We start from the raw sequence: 15,457 nt of genomic DNA, 5'->3' as shown, positions 1-15,457 counted from the left end.
GGATGAAAATTGAAACATGCTTGTATCCATTCATGATTGTAATCCACGCTCTTAATATTTTTGTAAAAGAGAGCTATTGATTGGTGGAGGCCAGCAATACCTACCCATACATAATTGATGGACACGAATGTCATAAACAAGAATATCTAAAGCAGTTAAGACCTTAATAAGGCGGAGAGGAGACAGCCACACGTGATGATAAAATGAGATAAAAGAAAACTAAGGGTACGGATAACCAGCCTGAGGTTTACACGACTGTTACCCGGGGTTAGCTGACTCCCAAGGGAGCCCTGTACATACATGTACAGATAGCCCAAACTTTACTCCACCCATGGGGCTGGCAGATAATCGACAGAAATTCCTCCACTCTGCCAAGCTAATCATCTCTTTTCCATATTTGGGCGCATCCAATTTTACCCGTGTTAATTGTATTTAACACCTTCTGGTGTTGGGAATTCTCTTGAAAAGCTACAATTGTGTTTTCATCACATTACAGACAGATTGTCAGAAAATACATACAGCAGTGTTTTTATCACATGACAGAGGACAGACAGACATGGACACAACGACAGACATTACATACAATAAATACTTATGTCATGTATACGTATTTACTGTAAAAAGCCAATATAAAAGTACGGAGTTTCCTGTGTGTATATGTACCTGCATATCCGGTCATCACGTGGAGGGGCTGACTGAAATCTCCCCATCCCTTCACCGTGGAATAGCCTCGCACCTGCAACAATAAAATAGGCCATTAGTACATTCCTATGACACATGTTTCATAATCATCCTAATTTTCTGAATTGCTCTCCCCCAGGGAATATAAGGGAGATAACTCTACACACAAGCTGATTCACAAAACATTTGATACAGTTAACATGAATATATAGGTTTGGTGATGAATTTAGAGACAGATCACTATGTTATATTATTGATTTTGTTGACTTAATATACTTTTGTGAGACAGCAAATGTGTTTTCCAAACCAAATTGTAAATTAACTAGTTTTCTAAAATATTGACAGCATGGTACGACAGTACTATAAGAACTGACCCCATCACGGTGTCCCTATTTACCCCCACCCTCCTAAGGTTATGGCCAATGATGGCAGTACAACAGTACTATAAGAACTGACCTCATCACAGTGTCCCTATTTACCCCCACCCTCCTAAGGTTATGGCCGATGATGGCAGTACAACAGTACTTTAAGAACTGACCTCATCACGGTGTCCCTATTTACCCCCACCCTCCCAAGGTTATAGTCAATGATGGCAGTAAACACTGACTTGCCACCCTTCTGTATGTATTACTCAAATTGAGATATGGATGATGATGAAATGAGACCTTGTAATCATTGGCAATCCCAAAGGACCAGGATTTCATCTAGGTATTTTATCCAAGATGACACAAGTTGGACATCCCCCAGTTTGTTTTCGTTTTGTTTTCCGTGACTACATCTTGGTTATAGGGTAATCTGTCATGTTGGTATCTCGTCCTATTGAACTTGTGTGTATCAACCTTCACGTCAGATTATCGTTACCTACTGGCGTTTTTTCTCTCCCTGTCTCTTTGTGTTATACAGCCCTGTCCCTGCGGTAAATTCTGACACAGTCATGTCAACGAGTCACTGAAACCAGCTTCAGAACCATCAAAGTTCATAACTTTTGTGTGATGGAAATTGTTATATATGTAAAGATGAGTCATCTATCAACTTCAAAAATCAGGAAAAAATCTACAAATAAACAAAAATATCTTTTTTTCATAATACTGAGGCCAAGTAAACTTCATGAATATTGATTTTCAAAACTGTTTGAATTACCAGATTCATCAAATTTATCCCTGAGGGTGAGGTTGAACTGCCAGATTCATCAAATGTATCCCCGAGAGTGAAACCCTTGCCATTCGGAAAAAATGTAACTATCTTGTAACTTATAATTGTAAAGTGCACTTGCTGTAAAAACAGTTTACATATTATTGGTATGGATTTTACCCACTTTCATTTGTACAAATAAAGTTGAAGTGTACTTCACTGATCAAATCAATGTAACTGTCAATTTGGCCGATTGCTGTGAGGCGATTCATAGGTTATGTCGATCTGCTAACCTGTAAGTTTATTTGAAATGATTTTCACAGTTCCCGGGGAGTAACAAGGCTATTTATAAACCTACTTTGACCAATGAAGTAGTACAATACATCAGTTCTCGTAACTTAAGTTTACACGATTTGTGATGCTAACCTTCTTATATTCATTATTAATTCAATGGATTAACAACAAATACTTCTGGGGAGGGGGGGGGGGGGGGGGGGGGGATAATTTAAAAAAAAAAATCAAGAGAAAGCAGAGAGTATAAAACAAGATTTGATACATTCTCGGTATTAATCTGCACACAAATCCTCAATGCATTCTCGGTATTAATCTGCACACAAATCCTCAATGACAATATGAAGACAAGGCGCCCTCCCACAGGTGTTTCAGCCTCCCCTTTTAACACTATAGGTACAGGAGCCAGCTATGATTAGTGCCAGTATCAGGACGGCTCTATAAATCGACAGGCAGCACTGATGGACTACCTTTGATGTGCGAATCGTTTCACGGCAGGTTGGACATTTTTACTGTTGATTGGTTATATTCACATCACCGTAGAAACTGCACAACTCGTACTATGGGATAATGATTTTTTTTCTATTAAGCCAGATTTTTTTTTATACATTATTGAAATATGCCTTTGATTTATAAAGCTAGAACATAATCTAAACTACAGCTAGGGCTGGTCGTAAATGACCCGGGAGCAGTTTTAATTTATCGTCTTGATCAATGTTCAGGTAATGGATGTTATCCTACCCTACACAAGTCTGATAATCGTATAAACATTAAAATAAAGCAGGCCTCCAGTATCCAAACTAGTCTTACTCTAATGGTCAGAATTAATCATCTTTTTCATCAACATGCTTTATTAAAATGGACATTAACTTGTTGGATTTGCTGAATTAGAAACAAAAAATATAACGCAAATTACACTGAAAACCACATCAAAAATTAATTTGTTAAATCAATTTATATTTTGTTTCATTGCTCTCGAAAACTAACAATTATTTCTCTCGAAATAAACATGATCAGAGACATTTTACGGAGTGATTATTGGACTTAGTTTGGTTTTAATGACTGTTGTTGATGCTAGTGTAGAGACGGCGAGGTCCCACACCTCGATTATTTGTCCTCCGTCCCATTAGGCGGGAAATCTACCAAGGGCAGATCACTAGTGTTAAAACAAGAAAACTCATTTATCTTTCTATACTCCCAGTGTCATAATGAGTATTTAATGCATATTATTCCACTAAATTATACTATCTGGAAAATGTGCTTGTCAATCATAAACATTGAACTGCCTTCATTAGCAAGCCAAAACAGAGCAACAACGGATACACCGACTTTGATTTGACGACTCTGATCGACAGTCAATATATCGCTCTGATGATTCTTCTTATGGGACTCTTGTCCATGTAGCTTCAATGGCGGTCAGTGATTCTCAATACTGGACACTGACAGCCAAGGCCGGTCAATATCGCTGACCTACTCTTGATTAATTCTTAATATCTGATCAATTGTTTATAGTGTTCTCACCATTCGCAGTGTAAGTTAGAAAACAGTTAACTGTGTAATTGTTTATAGTGTTCTCACCATTCGCAGTGTAAGTTAGAAAACAGTTAACTGTGTATTAGTTTATAGTGTTCTCACAATTCGCAGTGTAAGTTAGAAAACAGTTAACTGTGTAATATTCTTAAACTACCTTTAACAGCAAAATTTCCATTCTTCAAGTGTTACATTGTTTTTGTGTTTTTTTACTGTGTGTATTTATAGAAAGGGAGCATACTGCCTTAACATAAAACATAAGTTACTGAGATCTTGACTTGACAGACTAATCCTGTTCTGACTAATCTCTTTCTTGATGAACTAGTCCTTTTTGGGGTGGGTACCTTGATTGGATAGACTAATCCTAAGAGTTTTTGACTTGACCTTGATCGAGAAAACCTGCTGATCAATAATCGTTTGTTTTATCCTGATTTCCCCATAAGTATTAGAGTGCTATCTATGCTGACAGCTCCGGAAGTGAGGTCCAGTTATCAAAGTCAACCTGAGCAACTAGGTAAACCACAACAACCACGTTACATTCCGTATCTCTGAAAACTCTGGTCTTATAATTATAGAAATCCATTTTCTTTTCTTTAGATTAGCAAACAGCTTTTTTTCATTCTATTTTTCTGCTTTTTCTTATAAAAACGGGGTCACCATTCCACAGCTTAGTAACACAGAACATATACATTTGTAATACACTTTCAATTTTATATCCTTGAATTCTTTAGACACTGACATTAAACCAAATATATAAATTATTGTTATTGATAGTAAAACAAAACTCCATATTGTCTTTAGTTCCTACAGACTAGGGTGAAGTCTTATTTATACGTTTGGATTACGTTTGGATTACGTAGAGGAATTCTGCACAGAGAGCTCCCTCCACTCCACCAGACAAATACACACTCCAGTGCAGACTGGAGTTGAGTTGAGAGAGCGCACATATTTCTTGTCAGCATGCATACCTACGAACATGCAAGTAGCCGACCTAGGTTATCAAACTGTGCTGTCTAACCCTGTTTTTATTTGGCTACCAAACAAATTTTAAACCAAGCCCCACAAAAAACATGGTTTTAGAGTATTCAAAACAGGCCACATCCGCAGCCTCACATCCTAGGGAAGAGCGGCATATAAAGCCAGAAGTACACCTGTATTATAAGAAGATTCCAATCACTTCTGAGGTGGCATGGCATTGACGTATTACAGATTTTTTAAATTCTAAAAGTAAAAGATGATTACAAAATCGCTAAATTTACTTCAAGTGAAAGACATTTAGTGCATGTTTTTAAAATTTAGATTTCAAATTATAACCAACACAAAGTTATCTTTTAGTTTTCAAAATCACTGATATAGTTCACTGAACGCCATTAAATTCTAGTTGGTGTAGAATTCAATTAGAAGTAACCTTGAATGCACATCTAAATCGAGATTTCTGAAAGTGCATGGGTTTCTATGAAGAATTCATTCATTTCTTAAGAAACAACACATACTGAACACCCACAATGCCAAGATGGATCGTAAAAGAGGGTGTCATTTTTTTAGCGATAATATGTGGGAAAATCAATTTTCTTGTAAGGTTAGTACATGAATTGACCCTCAGTACATATAGAGTTTCCTGCTAGAAATAATTAACCAAGCACAATCAGATACCATGGAGCTGCTCCTTCTACGGCCTTTCTGGGGTATCCAACGGTAAAATCTACCCCTTATCAGTAGAAAAAACATTTGAAATTCAACACCTTGAAAGAATCCGAGTGATTCTGTTAACAAAATACCTTTATTTATCCCTGTAGGTTAACAATTTTCCGATCTATCCAACATCCGTAAATTTAAACCTCCAATTCTTTGTGCTTCTAAAAAATTCTTCAATGATTGTAAACAAAAAACTATTGGTCCTATCTACTAATCACTGTAAATAATGTGCGGAAAGTCATCAAAACAAAATGTGCAAGCTCTGTGTCGACTCGGTGATACTATAAATAAAGACCAATAACACGCCTCTTGCTATTGTCCTCGTTTTCATGTCTAGCCGTCGTTTTGCCGTGAACCTACAAAAAGTCAGTCTTGTGAACCGTATTATTATCCAATCTGGGGAAAACCATATGCTTCATTATAATATCAAATTTCTCCGATCACTTGATTTAATGCCCTACCACAAAGTATATGTAAAACTATCAAACATTCCTTAATTAAAGAAAAAAGAAAAAGAACATAGCATTATTATGCATCTTTCAAAAATAAAGATCAATTTCCCAGAAAAATAGTGTCGTCCATCCAAAGTCAGTTATCCCCAGTCTGTCCAATCATAACTAAATTTATGTCTTGTGTAATTGGAAAAACTGCTCCTCAATGACTACTACACAAATCAGAAATTGGGTCGCATACAAAATGGTGACAATACTATTTCTAATAACAACATTGTCCTCTTCCCCCACAACAAACTTGAATCTTCTTAATTCCCATCACTGGTCTGACAAATGTTGGGGATTTATCCTCTGTCGCCGCCGACGACAACCTGTCAGGCGACAGGGCTCCAATACAAAAACACATGGATGTTGTGTGATCTGTAATTACATGCCCAGAACATTTCAAACTTGTACATGTTACAATACAAGATCCAAGCCGTCTCTATCACAGCTAGGTTAGTTGTTGGTACTCAGTCTTACCAGTAAGTATCAAGATCTTAATTCCTTAATTTAGGAGATTTAAACTGATAACTCACGTAGTGTTATTTCATCGGAAGTGACAGAACACTAGTAACTTTCCTGATGATTTGTTAAAAAATTGGGAGAATTTAATCAAATTTGTCTTGTTTTAAAAGTTAACAAGCCGAACAATGGCTGGGAAAGGATCAATACAATAGTATGATGTATGTCTCTTCTATACCGGTGAAATCTTTCCAACCCAACTACACCAACCACGCTTTATGACCAATCAAAAATACTAAAATGGCAAACTTGAGCGGTGAATCAATAGGAAGCCTGTCACAACATGGAGCTAATTCCTGTACAACTCTGAAACATATCCATCCAACTAGCACCGATCAAACAGGCCTACTCAAGAAATATTTCACAAGTAGGTTGTTTGCCAGCCACCTTAGCCAGAAATTACACACGTACATCACATGGTAAAACTTTCAAGTAACTCGTTATAAAACATAAATTGTTGGTGGAAGTTCAGAAAAATGAAATATGATATGTCTGCGACTTGTCTGATGAGATGGCCATTTTTCATATATGAATTATGATCACCATACAGATAGTATCCGTGAATAACAGAAGCGTCCTCCCATAATTCCCTCACACAACAAGATAACGCAGACAATTCTGGAATTCTTTCGTCTAACTTTTGTTTGTATGAAGGATGGCTTAACCTAGTAATTATTTAACCTTTGTTGGAAATTTGTAACTGCGAAGGTAATCAATATATATAAACATCCTTGTACTTGGTAATGATTTTATGACTGGATCCCTATATCAGATATTTTCTATACATGATAATATAGTCATATTCACTTTAACAAAAGTATGGAGGTTGTGAAAACAAAAAGAAAGATCACATCAGCATATTCTTCATAATAATCAATATTTACAACAAGGGAGATAACCATTTTTTTAAACTTTCACTGAACAAGGGGAGATAACTATATTACACCTCTGAACTAGCTCATCATTCTGTGAAAATACAGTGTCTAACAGTAGAATGAGAAGTAATATATCAGACAGTGTTAAGAACGTTTTTACTTTACCGGTAGGAAATTGCTCTATTTGCATCCACTTAACTGTGGCTTAAATTTCTAACAAGGGAGATCACTCTATTAAATTTACATTAACGTGAGGTTTATGTAGCTTTTGCGCCAAATGCACACGCTACTTGAGTTTCTCCTGTAGTAATAAACAAGAAATAGAAATAGTTTCAGACAATATCTCAGCACTGATACTATCATCTCATTTTATTAGAACACATATTTCATACTTCAGTGAGTTAAAAGAGACGTTTTATAAAAACCTCCTTTTTAAATTCAATATCAGAAATGTTTAAAGGATATCATATATATTTGTACTGAGAGCTCCATCACAAACTAACAAAGTTAACTATGATTAGTTCCATGATTCTCCATTTCAAGCTTTCATAATAGCTCTGACAGATATTTGATTAAGAGGCAGTGTGCGAAATGTGTTTAAATGTTGTTGAGGAAAATTGTTACAAAAACCTACTGATTCATCAACTGATTCATCAACCGCTCTAGACAGCATTAATTTTCCTCAGTATTTAAAGCATAGTGCAGTTCTCATCTATCAATATCTGCTGGGAATATTTAAAATCTAAACAGATTTAAAATCAGCTTCAAGAGAATATCACCGGAAACAATCCGGCTTTGAAGGCAGAAGTTAACAACTAAATAAAGCCATTCAAATACACAACAGTTAGAAGATGTGTTTTATAAGTTGTTGGTTATAAACAACTCTTCTAGCATGACTTTGAGGTAAGTGACATTGACAGTCCTATACTATATGTAATAGATCAACTAATCTGAACAATATTTACTGAATAAGGAACCAGTGGAAATATTATAGACATATATTACAATATACATTACTCACATCTCATATCCACAACTGATCAGATACATCCACAACAGACTAAAGACAACATGTCCAGAACAGACTATAGACACCATGTCCAGAACAGACTATAAACAACATGTCAAGAACAGACTATAGACAACATGTCCAGAACAGACTATAGACAACATGTCCAGAACAGACTATAAGCAACATGTCCAGAACAGACCATAGACAACATGTCCAGAACAGACTATAAGCAACATGTCCAGAACAGCTAGACTATAGACAACATGTCCAGAACAGACTATAAACATGTCCAGAACAGACTATAAACATGTCCAGAACAGACTATAGACAACATGTCTAGAACAGACTATAGACAACATGTCTAGAACAGACTATAAACAACATGTCAAGAACAGACTATAGACATGTCTAGAACAGACTGTAGACAATATGTCCAGAACAGTCACACTAAGACTACTCTGTGCCTCTGAGTAGGTTCGTATGACTTACCTGGAAACTATACTCCATGTCTCTGAGAAGGTTACAGAACATGACTTACCTGGAAACTATACTCCGTGTCTCTGAGAAGGTTACAGAACATGACTTACCTGGAAACTATACTCCGTGTCTCTGAGAAGGTTACAGAACATGACTTACCTGGAAACTATACTCCGTGTCTCTGAGAAGGTTACAGAACATGACTTACCTGGAAACTATACTCCGTGTCTCTGAGAAGGTTACGGAATGTGAAGTTCTGTACATTGGTTGAGTTAGTCTTCTCCTCGCCCTTCCAGCGTCGGTACCACTTCACCTGGTAATCCTGTATCGTATCCTTCAACTCTGTTGCCCTCTCCCATGAAATGGTCACATACGAATCCCCCACAGATACAACATGAACGTTGACGATTGTAGGGCGACTGCTGAGTGTGGTTGACGAATCCTCTCCGTATTGAGCAGGTTTTTTACTAGCCTGTGTTACTCCATTTTCTGAGTAAATCCGTATGGTGTAAGTTGTACTAGATTGTAACCCTGACAGAATTACACTGAAAACAAATCAACATTATATTACAGTTTCAAACAACATTTGATGATTTTATTTTTATATGAACACAGGATCATTTCGTCAATACCTTACTATAGGCTGATAACCTATATTGTACTGCAGGATAAAATAACACTTCTTTGTGTTACAGAGGGCCTTAACTCAACCCATTAACAACAGCCCTTCTTTCTATATGTTACAGAGGGCCTTAACTCATACCCATTAAAAACAGCCCTTATTTCCATGTTAGAGAGGACCTTAACTCATACCCATTAAAAACAGCCCTGACTTCTATGTTAGAGAGGACCTTAACTCAAACTCATTAAAAACAGCCCTTCTTTCTATGTTAGAGAGGACCTTAACTCATACCCATTAAAAACAGCCCTTCTTTCTATGTTAGAGAGGACCTTAACTCATACCCATTAAAAACAGCCCTTCTTTCTATGTTAGAGAGGACCTTAACTCACAACCCATTAAAAACAGCCCTTATTTCTATGTTACAGAGGGCCTTAACTCACAACTATTAAAAACAGCCCTTTTTTCCATGTTACAGAGGACCTTAATTGATCGTTTCTAATACAAATAGACAGATGCAGAATGACACTGACACGTTGGTCTGTGTATAATTTTGCATGAACAATGAAGGCTGCCTATTATACTGTTTGTAGCTGGGAGGACAGTCTCCACATACAGACATAAACTGCAGGCAAGTGAGCTCTTCTTCAAGGAATCATAAATTTGGAGACTTTTTAACGTTTCAATATGACTGTGTCAACTATTCCACAGAAGACTAAGAGTCTCCATCACAACCTTAACCATTAACAGGTCAAGGTCACTGAACTAAATGTAATGCGTGGTTTATGACAATCTGACCTAGCAATCGCAGCAGTCTGTTATCATATCAACATTATATAACGTTTGAAATGCTGTACGCATCACACATGACCTTGATGTGTTTAGAGGACAATCAGATGACAATGATAGAAAGGTTTCTTTGATAAACATGTCCTTGACAGACAAATGACCTTGGTTGAAATGTGACCTTGCCAAAATGGATGAACTTGATAGAATGTGACCTTGACAGACAAATGACCTTGGTCGAAAGGTGACCTTAACAGACAAATGACCCCATTGGAAATGTGACTCATATTCAGATGATTTCATCAGATTACAGATGTATTACCTTGTGGAGTTAAATGTGGGTTTGTCAGGTGTAAAGGTCACACTGCTATCACACTGCTGACAGTCAACACGGTACATGACGTCATTCCGTCCACCATCGTACATGGGAGGACTCCACGTCACTGTGATAGAATTGTGGGTATATTGTCGCACGGCAACGTTCTGTGGGGTTGAAGGTGGTTCTGTAACAGAAACAAGGATACATTTATTCTATTAGTCACTGTATAATATAATGTTAGAAGTTTTATTTTTATTTTAACTATTTATTACTAATCAGCCTCTGTCTCAACCGGACAAGAAATCCTACACGAAAGGCAATAACTGATATCTGCCATCACGTGACAGTTCACATGTACTTTCCTACAGGTGTAATATAGGTTAAATATCATACATCTTTTCACACAATGATCAAAAATTATATTTTTTAATTCTATATTACAGATACCTGTGTAAGTTGTGTGTATTGTCAGATACTGTATAAGTGGTAATTACCGGGTTCCTATTGACATCACCGCCATCACAGGACATTTAACACACAGACACCTGCTATCTCCCATTTGTGTCTGGTAAAACGTCCAAATTTTGATGGATCAGATAAATGGCCACCCCTTTTTTCAAAATTACCTCATTCATCAAAATGTCCCCAAACCAATTAAATAGTAAAGTGATACGGGAATAAAGCAGGTCAAATATCATCTACAAACCAAGGACAACCTCACCAGGAAATCTCAAAATCATTTCCTTTACCTACCCAAAACATGTTGGTATATCAAATTTATCTTACACACCATTATAAGGTGATGAGTTAGATTTTCCCGCTGGAAATAAAATTTTGTTTTAGCTGACAATGTCAAAATGTAATTTTTAAGCCAATGTCTGCTTTTTTGTGTGTCCCTAACACATATCACTTTTATTACATATCATCAACTGTTTCAGTCTACCCAGCTGTATAAATGTGACACAGCATGTCAATGATATTGTCCTTCAATATATGGGAACCATATATCCCAAGCTGCTCGTCAAACTCTGAACTTGTCCATTACTGATTATACACAATCGGCCAAGAACAGTGAATGCAAGGTATCAAAATGAAAGATGAATCCCTTCATAAGAAGAGTAAATCTTCAAGTCAGAAATTTGTGAACAGGAACTTATTTGTGGATAAATATGGTAATGTAAATTGTACAAAATCTATGGATAGACAAATACAGCCCATTTTATAGAATCAACCACACACTAACAAAGATACTGTTGCCGAATTTCAAACAAATAATCCGGCAATGAATTTGTAATATCAACTGATGTTACAATGGAATGCTGTGAATTAGCCGGATACCCGACCGTTTAATAGCCGCTCAATGTTACAGGGCGTGATGTAATCAAACGCTACATATAGATACGTTAATAACGGTGCATTTGCTGCAAGTTGTAAAAAATGTTTCTGTAAAATTCAGTCAGCTAGTCCGGACGTATAGATATACAGTCTCGTCAGTGACAATAAGCCTCTGTCTGTACCAATGCCGAGTGGTTATAGGAACAATGACTGCCCTACAAATATGATCCAGATATAGCCCTGAACTTTACCTAGATGTCATACACACCGTATTTACTTTTAATTTCATTGTAACACACATTTTGCTAGTCACTCTGATCCACAGCCTATGTTGGATCTGACCAGGGATGAAGGCCTACCACTACTGCGACCGTTGACAGTCGTAATTACATGCAGTTAAGACGTAATAATTGTAGGTCAAGTCTCTTTTTTTTCTCCTTCCCAAATCTTTCATCCAGACAAAGATTTTACATAATCCCAGTCCTAATTGGCACTTTTGGTATTCAGTCTCAGTGATTAACACAGCATAATGATCACTTTCATCCCCATAAATGAATCTCAATTCAACCTGAACAACAGACCTGTTCAATCTAGTGTGAAATTAAAACACTCTTCACATTTTACATACATTTATATCATTATTCCCTTATATAAATACATTACAAATGTTGATATTTACTATGTTTCCAAACATATTGGTTTATGTGAGTTTAAGTGGCACCATTTTCATCAGTACCACTTCACATAGGAACATTTCTTAACTTAAAATCTTCCGTAGGAGAGCATTACAGAATTTAAGGAAAGTTCCTTAACTAATATTTTTTCAGAAATAATTTAATGCTTTCCTATTGAAAATTTCAAGATAAAGAATGCTGATGAAACGGGGGCATGGAGTGTAGAAGGTTCAGACATCAAAATGTTGAAAAATTGACTAGTAATCAAATTTTGGCAGAAGTTAAGATAGAAAAAAATAATTGCATATTGTATAATGTAGAGTTGTTTGAAGTCAAATAGAAACAACTGACAACACATATTAATCAAACTTAACTAAATAAGCTAAGAAAAAACAAAGGATCACTTCTTGATGCAGTTGACCTCTATAGATGATGGTACCTCATTGTACAGCTGGACTAACTAGATTCTTGTATGTTTTTCAGTATACGTACGTGTACATGGCATGCTCTTGGGATCTGTCTCGCTGCGGTAGAAGTCCTCCTCACAGGTACACTCAACAGACTTGGGCGCGGTAGTGAAGCTATGGGCAGGACAGCTACTACAGGCATGGTTCCCTAACTCCCACTTATAAAACCCAGCCCGGCACTCTGAAACACACAATGAATATTTACAAATACAATACAAGATATGTACTTCAAAATAGCAGGACAATATATATAAAATGTTCACCTAATGCAACAAGGTTCATCGATATTTATTTTTCACAAATTCCTTGCACAAAATGCGATGAATATGGTGGGCTTATTACCAAGCAAGCTTAATACCAGACATGTATGAACTTATTACCAGGCATGGACTTATTACCAAAGATGGGCTAATTACCAAACTTAGACTTATTACCAGACATGGGCTTATTACCAGACATGGGCTTATTACCTAAGACATGGGCTTATTACCAGACATGGACTTATTACCAGATATGGCATGTTACCCGATTTGGACTTATTACCTGACAAGGTAATAGCTCATTAACAGGAGAGTCAAATCACTACCTCTATATCTTACACATGACCATTGGTAAGAAAATACTGTTTAGCTGTCTTTGTCTTTTAATTTTAACAATATAGAGTTATTTGATAGCGCATTGTAGCGACCAAAATTCATTGATATGTCAAAATTTGCATGGCAGCAGAGAGACTGGCTCAACAGATAAATATCAAAGTGATGGATTGGCAAGCCATATCTACCATATCCCAATGCTGCAGCACAAAGCAAGTGTGCTTCAATTTCCAAAACCAAAATTGAATTTCTGGGATTATATAAGAAAAGGCATACTTATTGATTTTAGAAAGATTTTAGAGAGATGTGTTATCATTGGACTGATAAGAAAATATCAACTAAAACATGATTCTGTCACAAGAGTTCTCGTTGGAGGAGGTTTGATTGTTTAAGTATGATTAGTTTAACACACTGCAGTGAAACAAAGAGTATAGATTTTCTGTCAGAAATATGTACCAGTGCTTCAGCAGATTCCAATCTGGATCTGATAAAACACTATCAACAGTAATTTGATTGAGGAATTCAATTTTATATTCTTGCATGCATTTTTTACAATCGGGAATGTCATTATGCATTATTGTAGACAATATGATACACCGCATCACTACAATGATAACTGTTTGTATTTAAATATCCGATTCCAGTCAAGGAAATGGAACCCAAGTCTTGGCTACCCCACCCTTGGGCAGGAGAAACCTTAAAATACAAATGTCTGTATAAATATGCAGTGGAGATGGAAGATGACCACATTTTCCAAGACTACGACAGAATTTAGATCACATGATCACCCATGTGACTACACAGGACAACATCCGGCCTGTCAACTCCCTTCATTTATCATTCTCCAGTTACAAACAATTTTGATAGTTTTCCAATAATAGATACTAATAAGAAAGAAATCAAGATAAAATGCTGAATTGGCCCATGTAGTGCTATGTGTATTTTTTATTGGCCTACGTAGGGATACGTCAATCTTATATTGGCCTACGTAGGGATACGTCCATCTTATATTGGCCTACGTAGGGATATGTCAATCTTATATTGGCCTACGTAGGGATATGTCAATCTTATATTGGCCTACGTAGGGATACGTCCATCTTATATTGGCCTACGTAGGGATACGTCCATCTTATATTGGCCTACGTAGGGATACGTCCATCTTATATTGGCCTATGTAGGGATACGTCCATCTTATATTGGCCTACTTAGGGATACATCCATCTTATATTGGCCTACTTAGGGATACATCCATCTTATATTGGCCTACTTAGGGATACGTCCATCTTATATTGGCCTACGTAGGGATACGTCCATCTTATATTGGCCTACGTAGGGATACGTCCATCTTATATTGGCCTATGTAGTGATACGTCCATCTTATATTGGCCTACGTAGGGATACGTCCATCTTATATTGGCCTATGTAGGGATACGTCCATCTTATATTGGCCTAATGTAGGGATACGTCCATCTTATATTGGCCTACGTAGGGATACGTCCATCTTATATTGGCCTATGTAGGAATATGTCTATTTCAAATTGGCCTACGTAGGGATACGTCTATTTCATATTAGCCTTCGTAAAGATATGTTTATTTCATAATGGCCCACGTAGTTTTATATTGGTAGACGTAGCAATACATCTATTTTATTCCAGTCCATGGTGGTTGTACAATAATTGTATTTCTCATGTTTGAAATACTATTAACACTTGATTTTATCTGAATGCAGCACCACTAAATGGCTGACAAGTTAACAGACATTTATTAATATTGGCAATCAGCACCTTCTCCTCAATATCAGCTAATGGATATAAAGCTAAGCCGTTGAAATGCTTCCTAACTTGTAAATTTTTAAAACGAATTATTTGAAACTTCCAGGAAAACACAATTCACTAAGTTTGTTTATTCATTTATCTTTTAGCCCTAATTTCCGGTACAGATTATATCATCGAAATG

The 15,457-nt window shown here is 36.6% G+C and overlaps 1 protein-coding gene across 5 annotated transcripts in view; it reads right to left on the bottom strand.

The window, feature by feature from the left end:
* The window catches only part of LOC117314657 (ephrin type-B receptor 1-B-like), a 131,008-nt gene that overhangs the window by 19,786 nt on the left and 95,765 nt on the right, over positions 1 to 15,457 (bottom strand). For all 5 annotated transcript variants that reach the window (XM_033868732.1, XM_033868736.1, XM_033868735.1 and 2 more), the window contains exons 4-7: positions 12,934 to 13,089; positions 10,436 to 10,616; positions 8,917 to 9,253; positions 664 to 736 (exon numbers count right to left, since the gene is read on the bottom strand). In XM_033868732.1, coding sequence (XP_033724623.1) covers positions 664 to 736; positions 8,917 to 9,253; positions 10,436 to 10,616; positions 12,934 to 13,089 — 747 coding nt within the window. The remainder of the gene's footprint in view (positions 1 to 663; positions 737 to 8,916; positions 9,254 to 10,435; positions 10,617 to 12,933; positions 13,090 to 15,457) is intronic.

This window comes from Pecten maximus, chromosome 16 (assembly GCF_902652985.1).
Source record: "Pecten maximus chromosome 16, xPecMax1.1, whole genome shotgun sequence".
Lineage (NCBI taxonomy): Eukaryota > Metazoa > Mollusca > Bivalvia > Pectinida > Pectinidae > Pecten > Pecten maximus.
The sequence above is the reverse complement of the archived record's forward strand: the minus strand, read 5'-3'. Positions and strand labels throughout refer to the sequence as shown.